The sequence below is a fragment of the Anabrus simplex genome, chromosome 1 (genome assembly GCF_040414725.1).
Source record: "Anabrus simplex isolate iqAnaSimp1 chromosome 1, ASM4041472v1, whole genome shotgun sequence".
NCBI lineage: Eukaryota > Metazoa > Arthropoda > Insecta > Orthoptera > Tettigoniidae > Anabrus > Anabrus simplex.
This window is the reverse complement of record NC_090265.1, coordinates 192,979,016-193,006,169: the sequence shown is the minus strand read 5'-3', so window position 1 is coordinate 193,006,169 and position 27,154 is coordinate 192,979,016. Positions and strand designations below refer to the sequence as shown.

Below are 27,154 nucleotides of genomic sequence, written 5' to 3'. Positions count from 1 at the left end.
ATATTTTCAAAACTGATATCCTACTACCACGTCGTTCCTGAGTAACGCTAAAAGTAGTATTTAGTTATTGATAAACAAATAAATGAACTTTCCCATCATTTTTGATTGCAGCGCCATCTAAAAATAAATTTGCATCAATAATAAAATCAAAGATTTGATTCCGTACTGGAAAACCAAGATCTGATTTTAAAAATTGGTTTCCCATTGAAGATTTTGAAATAATTTCCACTTCCAAAAGTGGGGATGGGGTGCATCGGTGAATAATGGTGCCCCAGGATATCAATTTTGAAAATATCATTTACATTTACTTTTATTTTTCTGATATCATGTGTTTTTCTCAAAATATCCCCATTTTTGATGATTTTTAACCAATTTAATTTTTGTCGATTACAGCGCCATCTGTCAGCCAAAATGACTTTAATCATAGGTCAAATTGGGGTAATTTTTTCTGGGGAATCCAAATCTGCAATAAAAAAATGGGAGTTCCTATTTAAGATTTCCTTCTCCCCCCTCTCTCAACCCCAGGGGGTGTGGGTAGGGGGTGGAGTTTGTTATCACTGGATGTCCCCTGCCGAGACAAAGAACTTATATTACCCATTTTTTAAATCCGATGTGTAGTTTTGGAGATATTTGCTAAGGTAGATTAAAATGGCCCACCCTGTATACAGAACACGGTACAACAAGTATTTTAAAAATGAATAAAATATGAAATACACACACATGGTTTATGTTAATTTTAATTGGTTAGGGAGGGATATCTGCCTCCAAGCCTTAGGCCTGTATTTCACATTTAAGGAACTATGATTTAAGTAACTTGGATCAAAGAAATGTTATAATCTTTGATAAAAGAACTTGGACAAAACATAAATGTTTATACATATCTAAATATTTGGGATTAAAGAAATACACCGAGACAGCGGAGGGCATTAAAGGAGATTATGGTTGAGGATATAAGGAAAAAAATAAAGGCTTTCAGCTCCCAATACTCGGCAGAAAATACTGTGTAAGGGAACTGCTGATAATGTCACATTTTTGTTAGGCATAGTAAATCTCAAGCTACAAACGTAAAAATAAATTTACAAGCTGCTTTACGTCGCACCGATACAGATAGGTCATGGCGATGATGAGAAGGGAAAGGGCTAGGAGTGGGAAGGAAGCGACTGTGGCCTTAATTAAGGTACAGCCCCAGCATTTGCCTGGTGTAAAAATGGGGAACCGAACTCGATAGCTGCAGTCGCTTAATTGCGGCCAGTGTCCAGTATTTGGGAGATAGGAGGTTCGAACCCCACTATCGGCAGCCCTGAAAATGGTTTTCCGTGGTTTCCCATTTTCACATCAGGCAAATGCTGGGGCTGTACCTTAATTAAGGCCACGGCCGTTTCCTTTCCACTCCTAGCCATTTCCTGTCCCATCGTCGCCATAAGACCTATCTGAGTCGGTGCGACGTAAAGCAACTAGCAAAAAAAAAAATGGGGAAACCACAGAAAACCATATTCATGGCTGCCGACAGTGGCGTTCGAAACCATTATCTCCTGAATGCAAGCTCACAGCTGCGCGCCCAGCTCACTCAGTTTAAAAATAAATATTGCATGTTCTTCATTATTTATCATCATAATACACTATTTTCAAAGGTCATTATCACAACCTTCGGTTCATAGAGTCGCAGGTTCAATTCCTGGCCAGGTCTGGATAATTCCACGAACGCAGGAACTGGGTGATGTGTTCGTCTTAATACATGCTCTTCATAGACACACAACTCCCTACGAACCAGCCAACCAACCAACCAACCAATGGAGAAACATGTAGGCCAAGCGATTCCAACTGAGGTGCTCCCACGGCCCCGGCCAGCCCCAGCAGCAGCCCCAGCACTGTGCTATAGCACCGTTGAGGTGGTGGGGGAAGGAGGGGAAGTGGCAGAGGCAGAACCACAGGTCGCCAAGTCAGCGCGCAGCTTATGAAAACAATATTATTTATGACAGTTCTGTGAACACATAAAAACACAATTTATTCTGTACATACTTTGCATTTGCCTTAATGTACATTTAGCATTTAAGTCGATTGCTGACATCGTTTTTGTGGCAGTAGGCATTCTAAGTACAGCCTCTAAGTCTGCATCAGACAGAGAAGTCCTAGTTCTCCATTTATTTAAATTCAGAATTGAAAACATCTGTTTTTTGTGATTTTCAGAACAACAATAGCCTATAACGTGCTCGAACTGCACCTTCTAAAGTGTTGGGTTCAAGTATCTGTGGGACACGGAGATAAAATAATTAAAATAATTATCTTTGTGGGTTCATTTTTGAAATAGGTCTTATGGCGATGATGGGATAGGAAAAGGCTAGGAATGGGAAGACGTGGCCGTGGCCTTAATTAAGGAACAGCCCCAGCATTTTCTTGGTTTGAAAATGGGAAACCACGGGAAACCATCTTCAGTTCTGCCGACAGTGGGGTTCGAACCCACTATCATCCCGGATGCAAACTCACAGCTGAGTGCCCCTAACCGCACCGCCAACTTGCCCGGTGTGTTTTCTTAGCAGCAGATCTAAGTCTAATTCTAAACATTTCTTAATAATACAAAACCAAAAACGAAAATAAATCTCCTAAATTGCATGTAAAACAATTCCTAATGAGTAAGTTATTACGTACCTCCGAAGAACTTAGCATTTCCGATTTTAACTTAGCAATTCTGCGCCAACAACGTCATCATAGGTTGAAACATGTTTATTGTGGTAGTGTCGTCAGACGGTGGAAGACATTATGCTCAAAATGACATGACAAATTAAACACTGGGCTTTCCCTTCGGTATTGAGGACAAAATATGAATCCAGCCATGAAGGATTAAACGACATATTTAACGAAGGTGAAACCAACTACTCCTCTGTCTGTTCTATCGAATAGATTCTACTGAAAATGACACACACAGAAAGAGAATGAGAATGAAGGTACTGTCTCTTATGTACACATGCACCGACCAGTGCGTGGGGTAGGTGGGGAAGTAGGGGAACGGTGCTGCAGAGTGCATCGCTGGTGTGGCCCGGCACTGAGTGCTTGAGTTGGAAGGCCTGACGTAGGCTAATAGCAAATACATCCCTCCACAAAATGTGCAACACAGTTCGCTCCCAGGTCCCACTAGGATGAGAGGAAAGCAGTGGAACAAGTGGTAAGTAGGTTTCCGTTTTTATGTACCAGGATTACTAGAATAATCACTACTGAGTTTGGACAGTGAAATCAGAATGACGCAATTAGAAAGAACCTCGGGAATTCCATTAGCAACAATAAAACTTATGCAAATACTTTTCTTGCTTCTTTGGCGCTGCTAACTGCATATCCGACTCATCTTCACTGGATAAAGATTCAACAAAATCCCTATACCTTTCCATTTTTTGCGTATTTATTAATTATTACTTATTTATTATTTCTACTCCTCAATTCACAAGTACCGGTAACTTAACAGAATTCATTTACAGATTTAGAAATAATTATTACCGCTTAGAGGTTATGGCAATGTTAACAAACCACATGTGTGAAGAACAACGATCAGAATAGGAGTGGAAATGCACGTGGTCTGTCCAGTGAGTTTCCTCTCTCGCGCGTGTATTCCATTGCGCATGTCCGTACTACCGGTTCATGCCACAGGCTGCGGACGAGTTCTGGCGGTCAGTAACTGCAGTTTGAGGTGTGTTGGAACGCTGAATCTGAGTACATGCATCAGTCCGGGATTGGTTTAGTGTGTGTTGGAACACTTTCTCTCAACTGCGCATGCATCGGACAGTCAGGGACTCGTGTTGGAACGAACCTATTGTATCATCCCCAGAGTGGATCCAGCCATCTCCGAAGAAGACATCATCGATGACCTTCTCACTGCTGACTTCCCGGTACATAATGCCTACAGAATGATGGATGGCCACACCTCTGCACCCTCTATGCAGATTCTAGTGCATCTCAGTGGAGAGGATGCCCCCCGACGCCTCTTCGCTTCCGGCACGATGATCCATTGTAAGAACTACACAGTGGTGCCAACCCCTCCATACATTCTAGCCCAGCTCTCTGAAACTCCAAGTCTTGTCCCAGTTGTTCACGAGTCCACATCCCGGACGATGCTTCAGCCATCAACACCCTCCTTCCCAACAACGACCACCATTACCACCACCACCACGTCCCCTAGTATCCTTTCTTCTCTTCACAACGGTTACCACTTGTCACCCATCACCTGTTATGTCATTATCTCTCTCAATTTCTTCGCCCACTGCCCTTCAGCAACTCCCTGCATGCACGCCAGACTCAACTGTCGCCACTTCACCATCGATATCTTCGCCAGCCAACACCTCAGCAGCCGCCGCCCAGACATCATCGACCCAGTCATCTTCACCGTCCCCTCCAGCTGTGTATAGCTGTGTGCTACGTAGAATCCCACCTGAAATCTCCGACAGGGATGTTCTACAAGAACTTTGTGTAGCAGGCGTTCCCGTCCGACGTGCTATTCAGATTTGGAACGCCCATGGACCTACATTTGTGGTGCGACTCCAGCTGTCTACACCTGATGACGTCCACCAGCTCATCACCACCAGTGCCAGTGCCCACGGCCAACATTATCGAGTGGAACCCTCTCATTCCCCAGGTCGCCAACCCTCTGATCATACATCTCGTTGCCCCCGGCCAGCCCCTCCTCCTGTTTACTCATCTCCACCAGCTTGTCCTCCCTTTCCTCCAACTGGTTTCATTCCCCCACCCCTCCCAACGTTTGAACTCCTTCGTCTTTTCATCGCTTCTCTCAATCATATGACAGCTACTCTTCATCTCCTTACCTTGCACCTTTATCCTGGCACTTCCTTCTGAACTTCATTTCTCCTACTTGCACTCCACATTTTCCCTCACACCTTTCCGTAAATCACCTACTGTCTCACATGTACTTCTGAATTAAAGCAATCGTTCAACCTTTAGGCATAGGTACAATTCCTCTCCCATTTTCTACTTCTTCACATCCTTTATCCACCTCCTTCTTCCATCACATCTCCCCAACCCGCCCACATCTCTTGGCCAGAGATGGTGTTACCCTCTAGGTGGCTATGATACAAGATGAAGATAGCTTACAAAAATGTGTACTGTACAAAAAAAAAGTGCATTCAGTGGTCTGCAACAAGGACGCTTTAAAGAAGTCAAAGATGAAATTGTGAGGTATGTGCACGAAAAGCTCAAGGGCAGAATGACCATACCATAGTACAATAAACTCGTTCGTTGACCTTCAACGTCCGCGATTAGGCCTATACATCGCCAGCCGCTGCAGTTGGCCGAACCCAGCAAGTGAGATGTGCATGTAGCGGTAGCCGGTTATATCTGATGCTGAGTAAAAGTAACAGTTTTATAGACAGCAAGAATATTTTCCTGACAAAAGAGTAATGTTATGAAAATGTTGCAAACTTTGGGCTGGGAGAACTTGGGAGTAAGGCGATGAGCTGCTCAACTAACCAGTTTGTTCCAAACTGTCACTGAAAATATGACATGGAATGACATTAGTAGAAGAATAAGCTGGAATGAAGTCTTTAAAAGTAGGAAAGATAAAGATGGAATTCAAAAGGACAAATGGTGCAAATACCTTTATCAGAAGAGGAATTATGGATTGGATTAATGTATGTACCAAGGGAGATGTTCAATGAGTTTTCAACTTCTTTGAAAAATAACATGTCCTGACTGACTGATTGATCATCGCCGAGCCAAAACTACTGGACATAAAGAAATGAAATTTTGGGGACACAGTTATGTTAGAGGGTAGATGATCACTAAGGAAGAATTTTTTGATATTCCATCACTAAGGTGGTGGAAAGGTGGGGGGGGGTAGAATTTTTAAAATGAGTATACCTATATCTCAAAAACTGAACAGTTTAAAAATGTGAAAATTGGTGTTTGGAATCTCCTTTAGAAATAAACAAACACATGGGGTCTTACTATCATGAAGCTCGAAGTGCACCTGAGAATTTGAAATTTGTGGGGGTTACCCTGGAGAAGAGAGAAGAAAGTTGAGCTGCCAGTGCAAGAAGCTCTCTTGCTCCTGAAATGTTCTATGACAGCTTAAGACAATGGATGGAAAATCGCCTGTTAACAAAAGACGACACACAAATTCCTAAATGGACAAAAGTACTATATCCTGAATATTGGCCGGATAATATTCAGAAAAATGTCACTTTTGGTGAAGTTGAAGTACAAAATTTTTGTAGGCAATTATGGATTCAAGACAGGCAAGTTTTAAGTGGTTATCATGAATTTCTGGGGTTGAGAAGAAAATGCGTCACTACTACCACTTGTAAACACCATGAATAGCATTCCCATTTCTACCTCTGAATGTGAATATGGTTTCTTGCAAATGAACTTACAATGACACCAACAAGGGCTTTTCTACATCTGACAACTATGAGTTCTCTTCCACTGGCCTGCTAAGCATAACATTTCAGAGAATTGTCACTATCGGGTTACTCCCTTAGCTGGTAGGTCCTCTTCTATGAGATTTGCGACCTAACATATGTCAACTCTTGGTACCTGAAAAGAAGACACCTCATGACCAACACAAAGAGCAAAGATCAGTCAGGTGAAGACGGCAGCACCAGCATCATGGGTATGATGTGAAAGTTACTGTAATAGAAAAGGTACTAATGCCATGTCATCATTTTTACTAACATTGTAGTTACCTGTGTTGAAGTCTGAAAGTTAATGTAATGATTAGGCTAAGTTGTGTTTTGCCCTATAGACTGGATTAGACATTGTGTGTTTTCAATTAATTTTTAACTAATTTACTGCAACTGGCTACCTGGTAGTATAATAGGACTATATGACACCACAGAAACTGTAGCCTGCACTCTATGTATGGGATGAGTTGAGTGAGTACCAGTACCAGTTAACTTTCTTTCAGAAAAAAAAGCATTGAGTAATAGTAATGATATAAGTGTTTCTATTTTCTTCAAGAATTTTTCATTGGATGCTTCTGCTTGTGATCATTTGATTTATCACTATCATTTATAGTATGGTCATCAAAGGTCCTGTTCGGTTAATAGAGTTTTTTCCAAGGATCTTTTTCCTTTCGACAGCAACGAGTTCATATCTCTTCCACTGGCCTGCTAAGCATAACATTTCAGAGAATTGTCAATATAGGGTTACTCCGATTCTCCCACACTGCAGTTGAAAGGCAGCAGGTTGTATTCAATTTAACCCCCTGAGTAATCGGTTGCCCCTTCTTCCATCTCCTCTGTAATGATGTCCACCTATGCCACTTTTGAATCCGCTGAGGTCTTCTCTCATAACCCTGAGATGGGACAGATACCAGATGCTGCAGGTCAATGTGTTCTGGAACTTACGTGGGCAGGGTTGCCACACACTACTTCAGGGGTCTACGAAATGTCCCCATCCATTAACAATGAAGAGAAAAATGAAAGAGGTCCAACTCTTCAAAGAATGAAGATGTCAGCAAAAGAAATGCAAGGAGCATTAAGAGTGTGAAAACAATGTCTCCAAACTTGACCATTGGCCGGAAAGAAACAATAGTTTACCAAGGGAGGTCCAAAAGGAAAGATGAGACTGAAGAGTCTAGCAAGTATAAACAATGCTGGTCTCAGCTAGGTGGTAGTGGTTATTGCTTCAGGAGGAGATCTGAACCTTTAAAGAATGAAAGTATTGGTAAAAGCAATAGGGCCATGAAGGGCATGGAAATGAAAAACTCCCTAAACCTCACAAACCCAATACCATTACATAATTACATAAAAACCCAATACCACTGTGTACAGAAGGAAACAATAGTTGATCACGAGAAGTCAGATAGGTAAGAAGAAAGACAGGAGGCTGACACATGTTGAAGCAATGACAGACTTAGCTAGAGGTCCTGTGGTCACTAACCTATGCTCCTAAGCTAAAGTCCCCTGAGGTCCTATCTTAGTTGCCTCTTACAACACGCAGGAGATATCATGGATGTAATCTACCATCCTCCCTTCCATTGGTTATATCTGTTATGTCATTACTCACAATATTCAGATTACTGGTAGTGCCTGTTGCTGGTGATTATTGTTTTAAGAGGAAGTACAACTGGCCAACCATTCTCTCTTAACAGAAATCAGAACAGGAAAAAAGGAAGAGGCCCATCTTTTCAAAGAATGAAGGTACCTACAAAAGAAAGGGAAGGTCTACAAACAGCATGCAAATGAAAAACACCCTAGGCCTCACAAACCTAACACCATCAGGGTCAGAAGAGATCAAGAGTTGACCAAGGTAGGTCAGGTAGGAAAGATGAAAGCAAGGAGGTTGGCACAAGTAAGTGACAGCCATATCAGTCTCAGCTAGAGGCCCCTTGGTCACCAACATACTGATCCTATCATTAATAATTGTTTGTAAAGAAGGAATGTCTTTCTCTCATGTATGTCTTTCTGTTTCTTCTCCTAGTGTGAAGGAGTCTCAAACATCCTTCTTGATCTCATTAGCTTGTAAAACTGAGAAGTGTTCCACTTCATTCTAGTACAGTTCCATCTGACATAATTTTTTAGCTTACTCAAGGACAGTCTTCATCACAATCACTTCTGTTCTGAGTAATGGAGTCCTTGCTGAGATAGTGATTGGTGTGTTAGTTTCCTGTACACTGTGTGGATGAAGTGGTGGGCTTTCCTTCTCAAAAGCATGTACTAGTTTGAGAATTGCCCTTTACAAAATAATATTTCTGTAATAGTAAGTGCTGTGTCCTGCTTCTGAACAAATCTTCTATATATTTTTCACATTTAGTTCTCATAACAAAAAGGAAAATAACATGTAGAAAATGCAAAATATGTAAACAATAATGATCTCAAATCTGCCACCTGAGTGATTGCCCTAAATGCATATCAGTAGTGATTGGAACTCTTCAAGGGCACATATTGGGTACATTGGCTATATTTCTGGACATAGATACTTTATCCTCCAGCTTACCCACTCAAGTGCAAAGAAACCATGTCCCTAGGCAAACATCAAAGATGAGGTTTCCACATTTTTCTCCGTGTTTGTTTTTCAATGAATAATACTGTAATTACTAAATTTCAAAATGACAAAGCCACATAAATTACACAGTATTTACAACTTCACATCCAAACAGTAACTAAATTCTAAACTCTGAAATGGTACTGATAACTTTGCAACCTTCTAATAAGGGCTCTACAGCAACTGGTTTTTGTTCACTGTCAGCATATTATGTAAAGATTGGTAGGGAGGTGGTGGAGAGATCCTTTACGACTTCTTGGAAACACCTATGTCTTAAAAATTCCAGAACTACAATGAACTTAACTAGGTATCTGGCTGGCCAGAAACTACACAGCAGCAGATTGGTTCAGCTCTACAGAAAAGCCCTATCTCTGTAAGTTGCCTAGCATTGAGGCATAGTCTATTGACTGACTTCCAAGTTGTCCAGTCTTCGATGTAACCAGGAGGAAGTTGTTCATTTAGGAGTAGAAATTCTTCTAGTACGCTACTGCTGTATCCTTGCTTGCAGTGTCCCTACAACTGAGTTATGAACATGTTGGATAATGAATATTGAATTTTCACGACCGCATTGTAATCGAAATCAACTTTCAACCTATTAGGCCATGTTACATATATGTAGTACGTGTTGAAGAGATGTTACGTAGAGAACAAAAATGGCCAACATTCATTGACTTAGTGCACAATTGGCAACTTCCACACACTCTACAGTGTAATGACAGTAGTGCCAGACCTGTAGCTTAGATCCTTTCCAACAGAACAAAGATAACCTAGGCCACCATAGCTCAATTGGTAGAGCAACCGACGTGAAATCTGGAGGTTATGGGTTCGGATCCCACTGGTGTCCAGTTGGCCATCTTTGTTCTGTACTTAACATATCTTCAAAATGTACTACATGTACGTAACACAACCTAATAGGTTGAAAGTCGATTTTGATGTTGGATAATATCCATAAAAAGGAAGTAACTGATATGCTGTCTACGTATTCTCTTTCTTGAGTGCTGTTTCATGTCAGATACTGGAAAGTGTATGTCAAGCAAATACAATTCAGCTTCTCCAAAGGTATGGAACTAGAACAATTTGTGGTACAAAATATCACATCCAGTTTCTGCAGGGCAGGATGTTTACCTCACCACTCAAGTGCATTCAACTGCAAAGTAGTACATCCCAAAGGGTATATGACTCGAGTGCAATTAAATGAGCACCACATGTTGCACCTGTCAGTTTATGTACAATACAGTTTCTAGTCCTCTCCATACAGGCCTTGGAGGGGTGGAAGGTAAAGGCTTCCACTATCCACAACCTAGCCACTTGGTGGGTTAAAGTGGTTAGCTCTATTCCTTGCCATTTTTGCCCCCAGAAATTAACCTGGTAGTCATTTTTGGTGCAGATAGAGTGAACCTCAGGGCTATGGGCACCTCCTGGAAGTGAAAATCTCGACTGTTAAATGTTTTTACTTCCTGACAGGGAAGCAAACCCATGTCCTTCCAGGTGAACCAAGCATGCCTTTACTGCCTCAGCTGGGCAGCCCCTGTTGTTTCTAGTAATCAGTTTAATTTATTATGTATTAAAGAACTATCCAGAATAACTCACAAGTATTCTTGGGAATTATGCAGTATTATAGAATGGTTCTTAAGTGACCTCAAAGGTTCATGTTCATGTTATTATCAAAATGAAAATTGAATATTATGTTTTTGTTGTGCTTTCTTTTTAGCTGGTTCTTCCAATATTAGACAGCAAGTGTATCTAAAATTTTGAAAAGCTTCTGTTCTAACCTGAATGGTGATGACATGATCTTCATCATTAATGAAAATCACTATTTAGTGATTCATTCTTCATGTGACCACAAAGAATAATATTTAGAGGTGACTGTCATCTGATGCATGAGGAAAATGTGCTTGGATGAATAAGATAAATACTCTTTTTATGTACAAAGGCATATAAGGTAACATTTCAGGAAAAAATAGGAAATCTTTAACAGCAAAGACTCTAATAGGGCGAGGGACACTACTGAAGACTGTGGAGATAATTCTCAGGTTATGAGTATTATTAGAGATTACAGTCATATTTAACTTTGATTGCATTTATATTAAATGCTAATCAATCAGAGACATGATATAGTGCACATATTTGATATCAGGGAGAGCCAACAGAATACCATACAAGCCACTTTCAATCTGTACAGCATGCAAAGCAATGTATGGAGGAGTTAGTTGCTGTCTCAAGAACAATATGATGAATTCTAATGGACAAAAAATCTATTATAATCACACATGCATTCTACCCTACTGGAAAAACATGAGGGTGGTATTCCATTGCCTTGGCTTTAATGAACATAGTGAAGATTGTGATAGTTCCAACGTTAAAAGCCCTTGCAATGGCATTAAAATCTATTCATGCTGGTAGTGATCAGCAAGAAAGCATTGATGTGCTGTACCTCTGCTCATGCTTTTTGAGGGCGAACCCTGCTTCTGCAGGTGCGGGAGAGGAGAGCAACATTTAGGTGCGCAAACCGAGACTGTGCGTTGCGTGAGACTTGCGGCCAGGTCAGCCATATCTGTTTCCAGCAGTTGGCACACCTCAAACAGCTCTGTAAAGATGTATGTACTTCTTAGGGTAATAAACTGGTAAGATCACCTTGACATGGTTCTATTTGTTCTAATTTTAAGGAACCTGAGAAATATGACTCCAAGTATGATGTTGGTAGATTTCATAGGGATAGATCAAGTCATAATCCTATGTGGCCTGTTGGATGGATCCACAGTTGTTATTATTATTATTATTATTATTATTATTATTATTATTATTATTATTATTATTATTATTATTATTATTATTATTATTATTATTATTATTATTATTATTATTATTATTATTATTATTATTATTATTATTATTATTATTATTATTATTATTATTATTATTATTATTATTATTATTATTATTATTATTATTATTATTATTATTATTATTATTATTATTATTATTATTATTATTATTATTATTATTATTATTATTATTATTATTATTATTATTATTATTATTATTATTATTATTATTATTATTATTATTATTATTATTATTATTATTATTATTATTATTATTATAATAATAATAATATCAGAAACATAATTTATACAGTTCAATTATGCATACTAAACTACATAACAAACTATAATAGAGATTTAAATCAAAGCACCACTTCACACCAATCTAAACCAGAACCTCGCAAAATCAAGTGCATATCATCTTCAAAGCGGGAAAATTTACACAATGAACACTGGAGCATATGTTGCATAGTTTGTTCTTCAGCACAGTCACATTTGATATTGCTAGTATCAATATAGCCCCATCTTGTTAGGTTGACTGTTCAAGGACTTCCAGACATACCAGTCTTCATGACATCCAGGTGGCAAACATTCTGCAACTGTCATCTGTCCTGGGATGATGGGGACCTTGGCTTTCCAAAGCTGTTTTCTTGCAGTATCAGGTGATCCAGTTAGTTCCTTGGACGTTCATAGGAAACTTTTTCTTGACTTCAGTCTCTGGGCTGGAGGTGTATGGCCATGTAGGGGATGAGTACTTTGTTGCTCCACCTAGTCCTCTCCTTGCCTGCAGCTACTTTCCTTAGAATACAAGGTGGAGCAATCCCTGCAAGACAATAGAGTTTGTCAACTGGAGTAGACTTTAAGCAGCCAGTCACTAGCCTGCATGTCTCATTGAGGGCTACATCCATCTGTCTGGCATGGGATGATGAATACCTAACAGGACATGCATATTCTCCTATGGAATAACAAAGTGCCACTGCAGATGTACGGAGGGTTTGCGGTTAATTACCCCACTGTGAACCAGCCAATTTACAAAGTAGGTTATTCCTTGCTGACACTTTGAGATTGCAATTCATGCAGTGCTTCTTGAATGTAAGATTTCTGTCAAGGGTTACGTCCAGATATTTTGGAGTGTCACAGTTCTGTAATTTGATACCAAATCACATTATTTCAAGTTCACTATGAGCTTCCTTGTACTTCATGTGGAAAGCACACACCTGAGTTTTTGTAGGATTGGGTTTTAACTGGTTTTCAATGTAATAGCTTGACAGACATTCAAGGGCATTAGACAGATTTGTTTCAACTGTTTCAAAATCTGTGCTCTGTTCGGCCAGGATAAGGTCACCAGCATACAGGAAACTGCTGGTGTTTAAAAATACTGGCTGATCATTCATGTAAACACTAGAAAGTAATGGAGCCAATACACTTCCTTGGTTTAGAGCATATTTCTGTATCCTCCAACGGCTACGCTGTCCTTGGAAGTCAACAAAAAAACTTCAGTTCTGGAGAAGCGTAGTGATGAGTCTAGTTAAACCATTATCGTTCGTCAGATTGTTGACGTTGTCCAGAAGTATTTGATGGTTGACAGTATCATATGCTGCTGAGAGATCCATGAAGACTGCACCTGTGATTGTTTGGGTTTCATTTCCATCCTCTATAAACTGTGTTAGATTCAGTAATTGTCCAGTACAACTCTTGCCAGGAAAAAACTCACACTGCTGTGGTATTAGTAATGGGTCAATGGCAGGTAAAATACGATTTAAAATCATCTTTTGAACAATCTGTAGAGGTGACACAGAAGCGTTATAGGTCTGAAATCTTTTGGATCAATGCCCTCCTTTCCAGGTTTCAGTAGGGCAATTACTCTAGACTGACGCCACATCTCTGGTATCTGGTATTTGCTCATACAATTGTTGAAAACCTGCCAAAGCCATTCTTTGGTTTTAAGTGCAAAGTCCTTAATTTGTTCAGACCGGGTATCACCTAGGCTCGCTGCCTTGCCAGTCTTACTTTCTTTAATGATCTTGTCTAATTCCAGCATACTGAAAGGGATAGTGAAATTGTTCCTCTCTTCCTGTTGGTTTTTCTGTGTTCTGCACAATATTTATATAGAAACACATAATAGGAAAAACACCATTTTAAAAGACAGCAGTAGGAAAGGAGAATAAAGACAATCATGAACACACAAAAGGAGAAGGACATCTTCATACACAGTCATCTTCAGACAGACAGACTCTCTCCTCATCAATTCCTATACTTCAACATCCACGGTATTTCTTCTCAGCCCTCAGTGAGCTTGTTTCTGCTTCCCAACTTCATCAGGAGGACAGGCGTCAACACTCATTGAGGGGACATCTTGATCTTTGAACAGAAGGTTGGCTGGCTCTAAGAGAATATTTATGGAGAAGGAGAATGGGAGATGCTTTTTTTTTTTACAAATAACTGTGCTAACTTTCTGTAAGCTACATAAAGTTTTATTACTAAACAGGAAGATGTGGAGAGTTACAACAGACTACTTTATTATTTGGAAAAATAAGCTTAATTTTTAGTCTTTTCCTTGCTTGTTCTATTCTGATACCATACTGTTCTTCTGCATTATATACTCTTTGAAGTTATTTGTATCAACAGCTATAAATGTAATAAGATTGGGTTATATGTGAACTGTTATAGGAAAGATTGACTGGTGCATGATGGCAGCAAAGTAATAGAAAATATCCAACAGGCTTTATCAGTGTCAAGTTGATCTCAGGGGTACATCATTTTCAGATAATGACAAAAACCATGCACACACTTTATTATTACCAAATGCATATACACACAGAAATATCATAAACAAATTCCATGTCAAGCAACATGTTATTTTGGTGAAATAATAGTTCTGAATATTATTTTTGTTGTTAGTTTATTTTTGTAAGTTAATCAGTGGCTAGTTGTGTAGCTCTATATGAACATAATGAAAACTGTTCTGATGGACTAAAAATTAATATTTTCTACATGGCTCGGAAGCATGATAAGTTATGCAATAGATTGTAAGAAGTTTATTCATAAGCTAAAATTACAGGATAAAGTAACTGTATGTCTCATAGATATTTGTCAGTTTCTCTATCATTGTACGGTATTTTTAAATTTATAAGCTTTCACATTATAGCTACAAAATTGGAAAGATAGCAGTTTTCACAGTTCAGAACTCTTACTTAGTAAAGGACATATTGTAAAGGATACATTGTCTCCTCACTCATTTTTGAAAATACCTAATTGCTAACATCAAAATGCCTCTTACATCATTTTGACTTAGTTCAATTTTGTCATATATGAACTATAAATCTCCACAAGATCATTACAACAAATGTCTGAATATAAATCTAAGTTTAACTGATATCGTAATTGTAAAAATTACAAACATCTTTCAAGGTCCTTTGCGACAAAAATTTTAATGGCATGGAAAAACTAACAATAAATTTAAAATGGTGCAAATAAAATTATGCATGACATATGATGTAATAAGCAAGTTCCAAGAATTTCTCTTCAGAAAAAAACTACCAAGAAAGAAAACATTCTTATTTAACGTGCATTTCAAATAGCACCGAGAAGAGTATCAATAAACCTAGGCAACAAATTCTGACTGCATAAATGTGTTTCTTGACCCTAAAAATAATGGGAAAAGTAATAGATATTTTCATAATAATTCATATTTTAAAAATGTCAGTACTGTATTTTCTAAAATGAGGTGTTCACCCACTACACTTTTTAAAAGCATTTTACTGATAACCGATGAGTTGGCCACACGGTTAGGGTTGTGTAGCTGTGAGGTTGCATTCAAGAACTGGTAGGTTTGATTCCTGCAGCCCTGAAAATGATTTTCTGTGGGTTCCCATTTTCACACCAGGCAAATTACTGGGGTTGTACCTTAATTAAGGCTATGGCTGCTGCCTTCCCATCCCTGCGTCACCGGAAATCTTTGATGTGTTAGTGTAATGTTAAAACCACTAGCAAATTATTAACAATTAAATAAACATGAAGAAGGCCACAGAAAATTATTTTTCTATTTGGACCCATAACTCATTTTTCAGTGAGGTGTTTTGTTTTTTCAATCTGCTTTATGTCACACTGACACAGATAGGTCTTATCGACGATGGGATAGGAAAGGCCTAGGAGTGGGAAGAAAGTGGCCATGGTCTTAATTAAGGTACAGCTCCAGTATTTGCCTGATGTGAAAACGGGAAATCATGGAAAACTATCTTCAGAGCCGCCGACAGTGGGGTTCGAACCCACTATCTCCCGGATGCAAGCTCACAGCTGTGTGCCTCAAACCGCACAGCCAACTCGCCCGGTCAGTGAGGTCTAGATACTAAGCCATAGATATTATTAGCAGTCAACCAAAGTACACCCACAGTCATATTTTAATATTGAAATTTTTAAAATCTGAAGATTTGATCACAAAAGCACTCTTTACATAAAAGTCTAGAGGTTCCCATTGTCTTAAAGCACAAGAAGTATGACACATACAGTCATTAAGTTGACCCAAAAATCATATTACTGGTAGAAGGTATAATTACTTTAAACATAGGTTAACTGAAACACTGATGACAGAAATCATGTAGCCTACCACAGTAGGTCCTAACCTACAAATCATTTTTGAAATACAGTATACCCATCTTATAAAGTTTTGTTTTATATATTTGCTATAAATATACAGGAACAAGCCAACGGAGGAAAGTTTCATTATTTACTTAGCTCTAAACTGCAATTTGATAGTTACACAGCTAGTACCACACTTTCTCTTGAAAGCTTTACAAATTCTTATAGGAATATTGCAGTCATTTATGCCAAGGCTTTGCTGATCACTTGTATAAAAGACATAGAAAATGATCTCCTTTATGTAACTGTAACATAAAGAGCTAGAAGTTTGTTAATGGTTCTGGTATTCAAGCTGAATATGCAATAGAAAGGGAGGCAGAAGTGAAACCCTGATGGACTGATAAGAGTGAAAGAAAAAGTTAAGGAAGAGATAAACTGAAATAAAAGGAATACATAACAAAGCAGTTGCTAAGGGAAGGGAAGGGAAGGGAAGGGAAGGGAAGGGAAGGGAAGGGAAGTTGGGAACCTAGAATATAAAAAAACTATTATACAGAAATGTAAAAAAAAAAAAAAAAAAAAAAAAAAAAAAACAGGAAGAGTGAAGATGTTTATTTTCAAAGATGTAAGAATATGCAGTCTAGAGGTTCTCATTGTCTTAAAGCACAAGAAGCATGACACATACAGTCAATTTTATCATATATGAACTATAAATCTGCACAAGATCATTACAGCAAATGTCTGAATATAAATCTAAGTTTATCTGATGTGCTGCCTGGCATGGAAAAACTAACAATAAATTTAAAATGGTGCAAATAAAATTATGCATGACATATGATGTAATAAGCATGTTCCAAGAATTTCTCTTCAGGAAAATCAAGTACTGTTTATCTGACAACCAGGAGAAAAGTGGAAAGAGACATTGCTATGGCACAGGGGGAACTGGCAAACAAAAATATGAAACTACAAAAAGCTGTAAAATAGATAAAGTGTAGAAGAAATGATAAAGACAGATGGACCTTTAGGACTGCAGTAGTTTTATAGACAGCTCAAGGCTATACCTACAGAAAAAGAAACAATGCCCAGAAGGTTGACAAAAAGGAATTATAACACCTATTTTCAAGAAAGGGACAATATGTATAATAAGGAAGAATCATTATCAGACAAAATAGATAAATGATAATGACATTCACTGATTAGAGCCTATCATGTATACAGTACTCTGTACAAACATACCAGCAAGAAAATCAGTATAGATTCAAATTCAAACCGGACTGAGACACGGAAGTGTACTTTCAATTTATTTGCTTATAACTGTGATGGATCATCTCATGAGGGCATATGGAGTTGAGAAAGAGAGTGTGTGAGAGAGAGTGCGCACGCAAAAGAGAGAGAGGGGGCGGGGTGCATGTGTATGCATGCTCATGCAGTAAAATTCAAATGTAAAAATATTGAAATACTGGTACTTACAGATAGGGACTGGAAAATGTAGCATTTACGATAACTGCACCTTTTTGTTTTATGAGTAAAAAATGAGTTTTTTATAGTTGTTAGGTGTGGTGAAACACTGTGTTACTAAAATTTAAAATAGTGACAAAATGGGAATTTAGCAAATACATGCAATTCTGTAGCTCTTCATCACAAATGAGCTGTTTTATTTGCAAAAACAATGTTTTTGACATAAAAATGTCAAAAACTTCATTCTCAACCACTCTTATTGATTGGCATTAATTGAATTAATCAATTAATAATAAATTTTTACAACAATCAAACATTTTGTATTGATTATTACCAAGACATGATATCTACAAGATGCGAGATATGTGTTTGTTTTTTCCCCTCTGTTTCTGTTTTCATACAATTTTTAAAATTGATTATTACTGAAAAACAAGATTAACGTGAGACATGAATGTTTCCTTTTCCCTTCATTCCCGTTTGAACTTCATTGTGCGCGAGATGAAGAGAATAAACCTAAACCTGTATTAATCAATACAGTTGTGGGGTGTGTGAGAGAGCTCAGCAATATTCAAATAAAAGATTACATGCCACAGATTCATTACAGTTCCCTCAGAGACACAATTTGAAATCAACTGAAGGAAGGTGAGAAATGAGACATCTTGCCTGCATTAACTGGGGTGCAGTCAGAGTTCTCTGCATATGCTAATTTTTGGGGGATCTATTGTGGATCCCATCAAACAATGTTGACAGCGAGCATGTTTTATCCCATTATAGCACAGTGGTTACAGACAAAAGGTCTTACTTGAAGAAAAGCAATGCAAAACTTCTTACAATGGAAATGAAATGGCATATGGGATAGTGCCGGGAGTGTCCGAGGACATGTTTGGCCCGCCAGGTGCAGGTCTTGTGATTTCACGCCTGTAGGTGACTTGCGTGTAGTGATGAAGATGAAATGATGATGAAGACGACACATACATCAGCCTTCATGCCGGCGAAATTAACCGATGATGGTTAAAATTTCCAGAAATCGAACGCGGGACCCTTGTGGCCACGGCCAGCACGCTAACCATTTAGCCATGGAGCCGGGCACTTCTTACAATATTTATATTTGACCAGTTAATTTTTTTTTGTAGATTTGAGCAGTATTGTGTCATGTCCTTAAATCATTAAATTTTAGAATAAAAGAAAAAAAGAAATCTACAAGTGCTTATTTTGTTTTTAAAAATACTTGCTAATTTTTAGAAAATGATCAAAATAGATGATAAATTATCCAATCCCTACTTGTAGAGAATTCAAAACTGTATACTGAAATCAACAGGAGGATTCCACCTGTACATCATGATGTACATAACATACCAGTACTATAGAACAAGGATGAACAAATGAAGAGTAAAGAAATAATATACTGTACTGTACAAACTGAGACCTGGGCAGTAAGAAAGGATGAAAATATAGGCAGCTGAAAGGTGAGAAAAGGGTGTGTTACAGAAGACAAAGAAGTATAGAGAGAGAAATTTAAAAAAAAACAAAGAGAAAGAGGAGATTAAGTTTGAATTTCTGATCTGCATTACTAAGGGTTAGATCACAGGATTTATTAGTAGAAGGGAAGTGGTGGATAAAGGTAGTATAGTGAAGGCTGACAAGATAAAAACTATAATATATTCAATACTTTGCCTGATCAGAAATACAGAATGACCTTGCGCACAGTCTCCAAGCCTTGAATATTTCTTCTGATCTATTCCAGTCTACCTTCATCACCAGTTTTACAATATTTGTTACCATGCTGTTTCATTCCATACAGGTTTCTTCTTTTCTCATTCTTGAAGGTGAAAAATTCAAAATAGACCTTTGTATATTTTATTTAAAATATATATATATCTTTATCCTTTTATAACTTCATGTTGCTTTGATATCCCTTAACTGATTACTTTTACACCTGATTTACACTATATACTTGATTACATGAGCTTAGATAGCAGATGCAAGTAACTCAATACTAAAACAATAAAATTACTTCAAGTGCAAAAAAACACATGCACATTTCAAAAGTAAAATACATGTTGTTCAAGATTTGTAAGTAAATACAAAATGTAAGCAGAATTTCTACTTGAATTGTGACTTTTTAAAATGTCAATACTACATTTAAATGAAAAATAAAAAAAATAAAAAAGTAACATTGACAATCCTCTTACCGTAATCATTGTTGATCGTACACCCTTCAGTGCCATCAATATTGTTGGTGGGAATGAAGCCAATGTTCCCAAGTTTGAGAACAGATGCTACCACCTTGAACACATTTACAATATCGTCTTGTGAAAATCCAAGAGTTTCCATCGCTCTCTGGAAAAGCAAGCAAAAGTGCATTATTGGAAAGATATTTGATCAAAGAAAGGGGGATGTTCACCGAAAAAAAAAAACTGCACATGTCCTGGATAAATAAAAAGTTTACGTATGAAAATTTCAACTACAGATATATTATCATAAGAATGGAGAAAGCTGATTCTGAACCACTGCAAAACTATTATAATACTACTAAGATTTTGTGCAACATTACAAGTGATTAAACAAAATCTTACTGAAATAACAGAGACATATGAAATTTTCATGATGAATAACTTGTAATCAAATCAAGCGGTGTCATCTCCAACCAACAGATAGACTGAATATTTCAAGTGGGTTACATTTAAGAGTAAGGCCATAGGGCAAATGAAATGTTTGAGGACCTGCTGGCTACATTTTGCTGCATGAGACTACTGCATAGAGGAAATAGTAAGGATATTTGGCTGGAATTCTATTCAACAGAGGCCATAATGAACCAAACTTGGACAGGTACAAATCAAGAGTTTCAGAGCTTCAGCATTTTGTGAACTCTCTGCAACGTTGCAAGTGATAAAAATCATTGAATATTGAATTTTCACGACCGCATTGTAATCGAAACCGACTTTCAACCTATTAAGTCGTGTTACGTACATTTAGTACGTATTGAAGAGATGTTAAGTACAGAACAAAAATGGCCAACCAGACACCAGTGGGATCCGAACCCACAACCTCCCGATTTCGCGTCGGTTGCGGACGCACTTGGTAATTTACTTTTTTATATCCTTGCTCACCAAGCTGCTCTCTTGTAAATATGTATATAAACTGTAAATTTCTCAACTGTTCATTTAGATAATGTATATTTACTGTATAGTTACCAACCATTGGCAGTAATTTCTGTTAAAAACATTGACACCGAGCACTATACCCTTCCCCCCGAGTGTTATACTGTAAATAATTTTAAAATTTATAATTTCCTAAGAGTGCATCAATTATTCTTCAGAGCACCACTGCTGAACTCTGCTATAATTACCCAGTAATTTTAAGCATTGGTGCCGACTTCTTATTCTTTAAACTTATATTGTTTAACCATCACCATTGTACAAAAGTTTCTCGTACTTAATTTTGCCATTGTAATGTATACTAATTTGTGCATGTTAAATACTAATCAGATACCTTGAGGTGATAATTTTGACTGATGATGCCCTCAATGAAGGGCGAAACATGTCTCAAGAGGAATTAAGACTAAATTCCTAAATGTAAAATTTATATGTATTGAATAGGTGACAAAATAAACCATTTAGTATCCTATCACTACAACATCGGTAAGAAGATCGGTAATTTATGGATCTAACATCATCAAGGTGGAATAGTAAAAAATTTCAAATTTTAATTGCGATCTAAATGCAGTGAATGGGATATTTTTTTAAAATTCCCAATTTTTTATTGGATTCACCCCATTTTACAGTAATTGATATTTTTCCTTTGTTAAGAAATTATTGTTGTCTTGTATTATTGACAATAGAAATTACTTTAAAAAGAAGGATTAAAGAGATAACAGATCTCATTTTAAAAAATCATTCTACCTGCAGTGGCAAAGTTGGAGACATATCATATTTTAGAGTTAGGTATGTTGAATAGAAAGTCAGCAACCCACAGCTTATAACCTAAACCATAAACCCTGAGCAAGTTGGCAGTGTGGTTAGAGGTGCACAGCTATGAGCTTGCATCCGGGAGATAGTGGGTTCGAATCCCACTGTTGGCAGCCCTGAAGATGGTTTTCTGTGGTTTCCCATTTTCACACCAGGAAAATGGTGGGGCTGTACCTTAATTCAGGCTATGGCCACTTCCTTCCAACTCCTAGGCCTTTACTATCCCATCGTCGAAAAGAAACTGTAAACATCACCTCTATCATCCAATAATAATTCTTGTGTATACACAAGGTTTGAATCACTTGAATTCATTGCTAATAAACCAGCAATAAGGAGGTAATAATGAATTCAATTTGCTATATTATTCTGATCATTAATAATGTCCTTGTGGTAAATGTAATGATCTCTTACTTACATGTACACATATTAAATGCAACGTTAATTTTTAAACAAACTTTACTGCTTTATTATTTGGAGTACAGGTATGTGCAGTCTATTTACCTTTCTGAGTCTCTATGTTAGTCTTAGCAAGGAAGTGTTATCTGATATGTTTAGCACCTAACGATAGTCATGGAAACTACTTGCCCTTCCATGGTGCTGTCACCTGGTGCACTCTTGCGGTTGAGGAATACTAGCGCTGTTGTGATGCTACCACACCAGCCCCCTCCCGCAGAGTGAAGGTGGTTATGGTTGAAAGTAGTCTGGGAACCTAACTCTTTGGCCGGAGCAAGTTGTAGGTTCCTTGTCGTGGGAAGGTGAAGTATTTAGGTGCTGGCGATACTGAGGCTGTGTCATCATGGAGTGTGTTCTCTGGGCTGATGTGATGATCCTGAGTGGTATTATGTCCGGCCGGGTAAGGATGTAACATCAGCCAGGAGGAAGGCAGATTTTATCCGATCAATGCTGAAGTGGACAGACTTGTCTTGTATCTACACAGTCGATGTCCTATTGCTTCGGTCTAATACTTGATGTGGGCTAGTGTATGTAGGTAGTACAGCACCATGGACTGTGTCATTATGTAGATAGCCATGAGTACAAGTGTTCAAGTCCCTGAAGATGAAGGTGGAGTGTTGATCATGTCATGATGCTGGCAGAGGATGCAGTTAACTCATTTGTCGGTGGAGTCTGACTATGCAGTCTGAAGTGTCCTCGAGGCAATTGTCTGTTGTGGCACACAGCATTTCTCCCAGAAGAAGAATTAGTTCTCTGTAGACTAGGTCTTTGGTAATTCTGCAGAACTCTATTGTATTATGAACTGTTATTTTTTTCCCCCCACATTATCATTCTCTAGTATTCTATGACATTACCAATATGTACCCTAATATTCTCACACAGAAGACAATAGATCTAATAGAAGTGAATTTGAAAAACAAGGCAATTTAAGTATCTTAAAAATACAAAAATTCATGAAACTACTAAAGTTTGCCCGCAATAACAATTATTTCAGCTTTCACAACACTACCGCATAATCCCGAATACCACCTGCCACCAAATAAGACCTGCACCCTAAATTTGAGACGGTAAAATATGGAAAAATATAAAAAATCAAATAACTTACATACCTATTTAATTTTCTTCAAATATACCACAAATATAAATTCAAACAGCTTACAATTAATAAAATCATCATAAAAATCGTAAAAAAACTCGGTCCAATACTCAGATCATTCACAATTCACCGTCGTCATCTGAAGTTTCACCATAGGAACTTATGTCGCTGGCATCTTTCTACAAATAGTTGTTCTCACTACCGTCCACTGAATTTGAAATTCCACATTTCTTAAAGCTTTTGGACACTAGAACATTGGGAATGCGCGCCCATGTGGTCTTGATCCAGCTGTATATTAGTCCCACTTCAGGCCTCTTCACTTGTCTGGTTGGTGTTAACGCGTGATCACCATCAGACATCCATTCGGTGTACAACTTTCATTGCAGTTTTGAAAGGCCAGTTTACGCACACATGTAGAATAGAAGTGAGTCCTCTGGGAATTATCGTAAGATCGGTTTTTCCTTTCCTCAACATATCTTTTACGGCATCAGTTGCATGCCCTCAGTAACTGTCCAACACAAGCATGTTTCGTTTTTGTAACAAAGCTCCTGGGCGACGTTGCCAAACGCACTTCACCCAGTGCTCAACTAATGCACTGTCCATCCAGCCAGACTCATGTGTTCTAACAATAACATCGGACGGCAAGTTTCCTTTTGGAAGTGTTTTCCTTTTTAGAACCATGTATGGAGGGAGTTTGGTTCCATCCGCTAATACGCACAACATTACCGTGCATTGTTACTTTTCATTACCACCTGTTCTGATGGTTACACTTTTAGAACCCTTCGTATCCACTGTCTTTTCCAACGGCTTTCAAAGTAGATAGGTGTCTGGTCAGCATTCCCAATTTGCGACAGCAAATAAGAATTTAGCTTCCTAAAATGAATAATGTGACGCTGAAAGGCCGTTAATTTTTCTTCATAGGCCCCAGGGAGACGCTGTGAATGCACAATCTCTTTCTCCGATAAAAGTTTCGGATCCATCCGCAGCTTGCAGTAAAATCCTGTGTTTTGAGTTCTTTTGAGATCTCTAGTGCTTTCAATTGACACATTTCACTTGAAACACCATATCCTAACTCAGGTTTTTCTGTCACAAATTCGTGGAGTCGTTCTTAAATTTCCGGAAACACTGCACTCCACCCGCGGAACGCTCTGCGATCGCCATCTTCTTCTTCTTCCACCAACCATGAATACAAGGCTCATCAATATCGTACTTTCTGCCAACAGCACAATTTCCGTATATTTCAGCTTCGCTTACAAATGCACAAAAGTTTCTCACGCACAGTAAATGACCACAGATACCATTTAGAATACATAGCTTACTATCGAGACAGCACTTTCATGGGAAAGATACGGAACTTGAATGTGAGCGAGGTAGACTTCCACAACCAACAGTCTCGACTCTCGCAAAGTACAATATCTCGTGAGATCAGCTATTCGTGCACCCAGCATGCCAGCAACACTTGTGAAACAAATGACGATCGAGCATCCACAGCAGCGGCTTTCATATTTACAGCATATTTACCCATATTCTTTGATTTATCGTATTTCATTACCTTACATTTCGCGTTTACATGCCACTGTAACCGTATTGAGAAAAATCAATATTGTTTTCTAGAATGCACCTAAAACACAATAAGACCTGAATGCCCATTTACATGTGGTATATTGAGTATGGTAACCGTATTTAAATCTACGAGGGCAAATCAGAAAATAAGTTGCACTTCCCAGTTATGGCCATTTATTACACCACCTATACAACAGCAACATGACTATAATGACATACACTGTAACGTCACTTTTCTACATAGTTTCCAAAAGACTCCAAACCTTTCTGCGAACACACAACCAACTTGTCGATGCCGGATGCATAGAAATTTCCTCCAGCATTCTGCAACCACTCAGAGACAGCGGCCTTCACCTCTTCATCAGTCTGGAAACGTCGACCACGATCTCCGTTTTGAGCTTACCGAACAGATGAAAGTCACATAGCGTTAGGTCAGGACTGTAGGGTGGATGTTGCCAGACCTCCCACTTGAAACGCTGCAGCAGTTCTCTCGTTTGGCGGGCCTTGTGAGGTGTTGCGTTATCGTGCAACAAAATCACACCGGTGCTCAGTTTCCTCTGGCGCTTCTCTTTAATCGCTTTATGCAACCGGTGCAACGTTTGACAATACGACGCCGCGTTGATCGTCATTCCTTTTGGCATGAAATCCACGTGCAGCAAACCCTCAATGTCAAAGAACACTGTTGCCATAACCTTACTGGCTGAAGGTTGAACTTTGGCCTTCTTTCATTGTGGTGATGAGGGGTGCACCCATTCCATTGATGTTCACTTCGTTTCGGGGGTGAAGTGGTGGACCCATATTTCGTCGCCTGTGACGATTCGCTGCAGAAACCCGTTGCCGTCTGCGGCATAGCATTGCAAAAATGCCAGGGAGGATTGGAAACTTGTGCTAATCGGTGAAAAGACGTGGGACCCATCTTTGACACAGCTTACGATATCCAAGGTCCTTGTGAACAATGGCGAACACACTGCCATACGACATGTTCAGCTGTGTTGCAATTTCTCCCAGTTTAATGCGCCGGTTCTGTCTAATGATCGCATTCACACTGTTGACCTTTGCACGGGTCCTGGACATTGCGGGCCTTCCCTTTGCGATGGTTGTTCGTGATATCCGTGCATCCGGCTTCGAATTGCTGACACCACTTTACGATACCTTGCCGGGAAATGGCCCACTCCCCATACACAACACTAATTTCACGATGAAAGTCCATGCAATTCTTCCTTTTGGCCCATAGGAATCGGATTGTCGCACGCACCTCATATTTGGAGTGAACGTCCATTTGATGCGCCATTGCATTTGGCCACTATTCACACAATACTAGACGAGACACCACAGCGACCTGCCTAACAGACGTGTGGGCAGTGTCTGTCCCTTTCTCCGCTGTGCCCACGTTTGCGACACACAGCGCGCTGCTTCGGCGCGTTAGTGCAACTAACCTTTTGATCCACCTACGTATTTCAATACTCCATGTAAACGTAGTAGATATTTACAAGAATGAGCGGCTTGAATACGACCCGCACCCAAGATTTAGAACCAATATTTGGGTGATATTCAGGTTTATACGATATTTATAAACAGCATGGGCTTCCAATGGAGTTCTGGCCTCAGAAATTTTAGCCAAAATTTATCTAGACTACCTTGAACACTCAAAAATCAGTAAAATCGATAGTATATTCCTTTTTTTTTTTTTTTTTTTTTTTTTTGCTGGTGGCTTTACATCGCACCAACACAGATAGGTCTTATGGCGACAATGGGATAGGAAAGGCCTAGGAGTTGGAAGGAAGCGGCCGTGGCCTTAATTAAGGTACAGCCCCAGCATTTGCTTGGTGTGAAAATGGGAAACCATGGAAAACCATCTTCAGGGCTGCAGACAGTGGGATTCGAACCCACTATCTCCCGGACGCAAGCTCACAGCCGCGCGCTCCTAACTACATGGCCAACTCGCCCGATAGTATATTCTTTTAGTGCAGATTTGTTGATGATATATTCGCCATAATAGACAGACGATTCACCAATAGCAATAATATTTTAGATCAAATTAACGAAATGGACCAACACATAAAGTTTACAATGGAGACAGAAAAAGATCACACCTTAAATTATTTAGACATACCGGTATCTGTTACCAGACATGGAAACTACTTTACTTTCAATACATACAGAAAGCCAACCCAAACATCAAACACCATAAAACACGACTCCACTCACCAAAATGCTCACAAAAAGGCAGCTCA

The 27,154-nt window shown here is 38.7% G+C and overlaps 1 protein-coding gene across 1 annotated transcript in view; it reads right to left on the bottom strand.

The window, feature by feature from the left end:
• Myo95E (Myosin 95E) overlaps positions 1-27,154 on the bottom strand; it is a 503,326-nt gene that overhangs the window by 252,537 nt on the left and 223,635 nt on the right. The window contains exons 9-10 of the mRNA XM_067140340.2: positions 20,033-20,180; positions 11,417-11,569 (exon numbers count right to left, since the gene is read on the bottom strand). Coding sequence (XP_066996441.1) covers positions 11,417-11,569; positions 20,033-20,180 — 301 coding nt within the window. The remainder of the gene's footprint in view (positions 1-11,416; positions 11,570-20,032; positions 20,181-27,154) is intronic.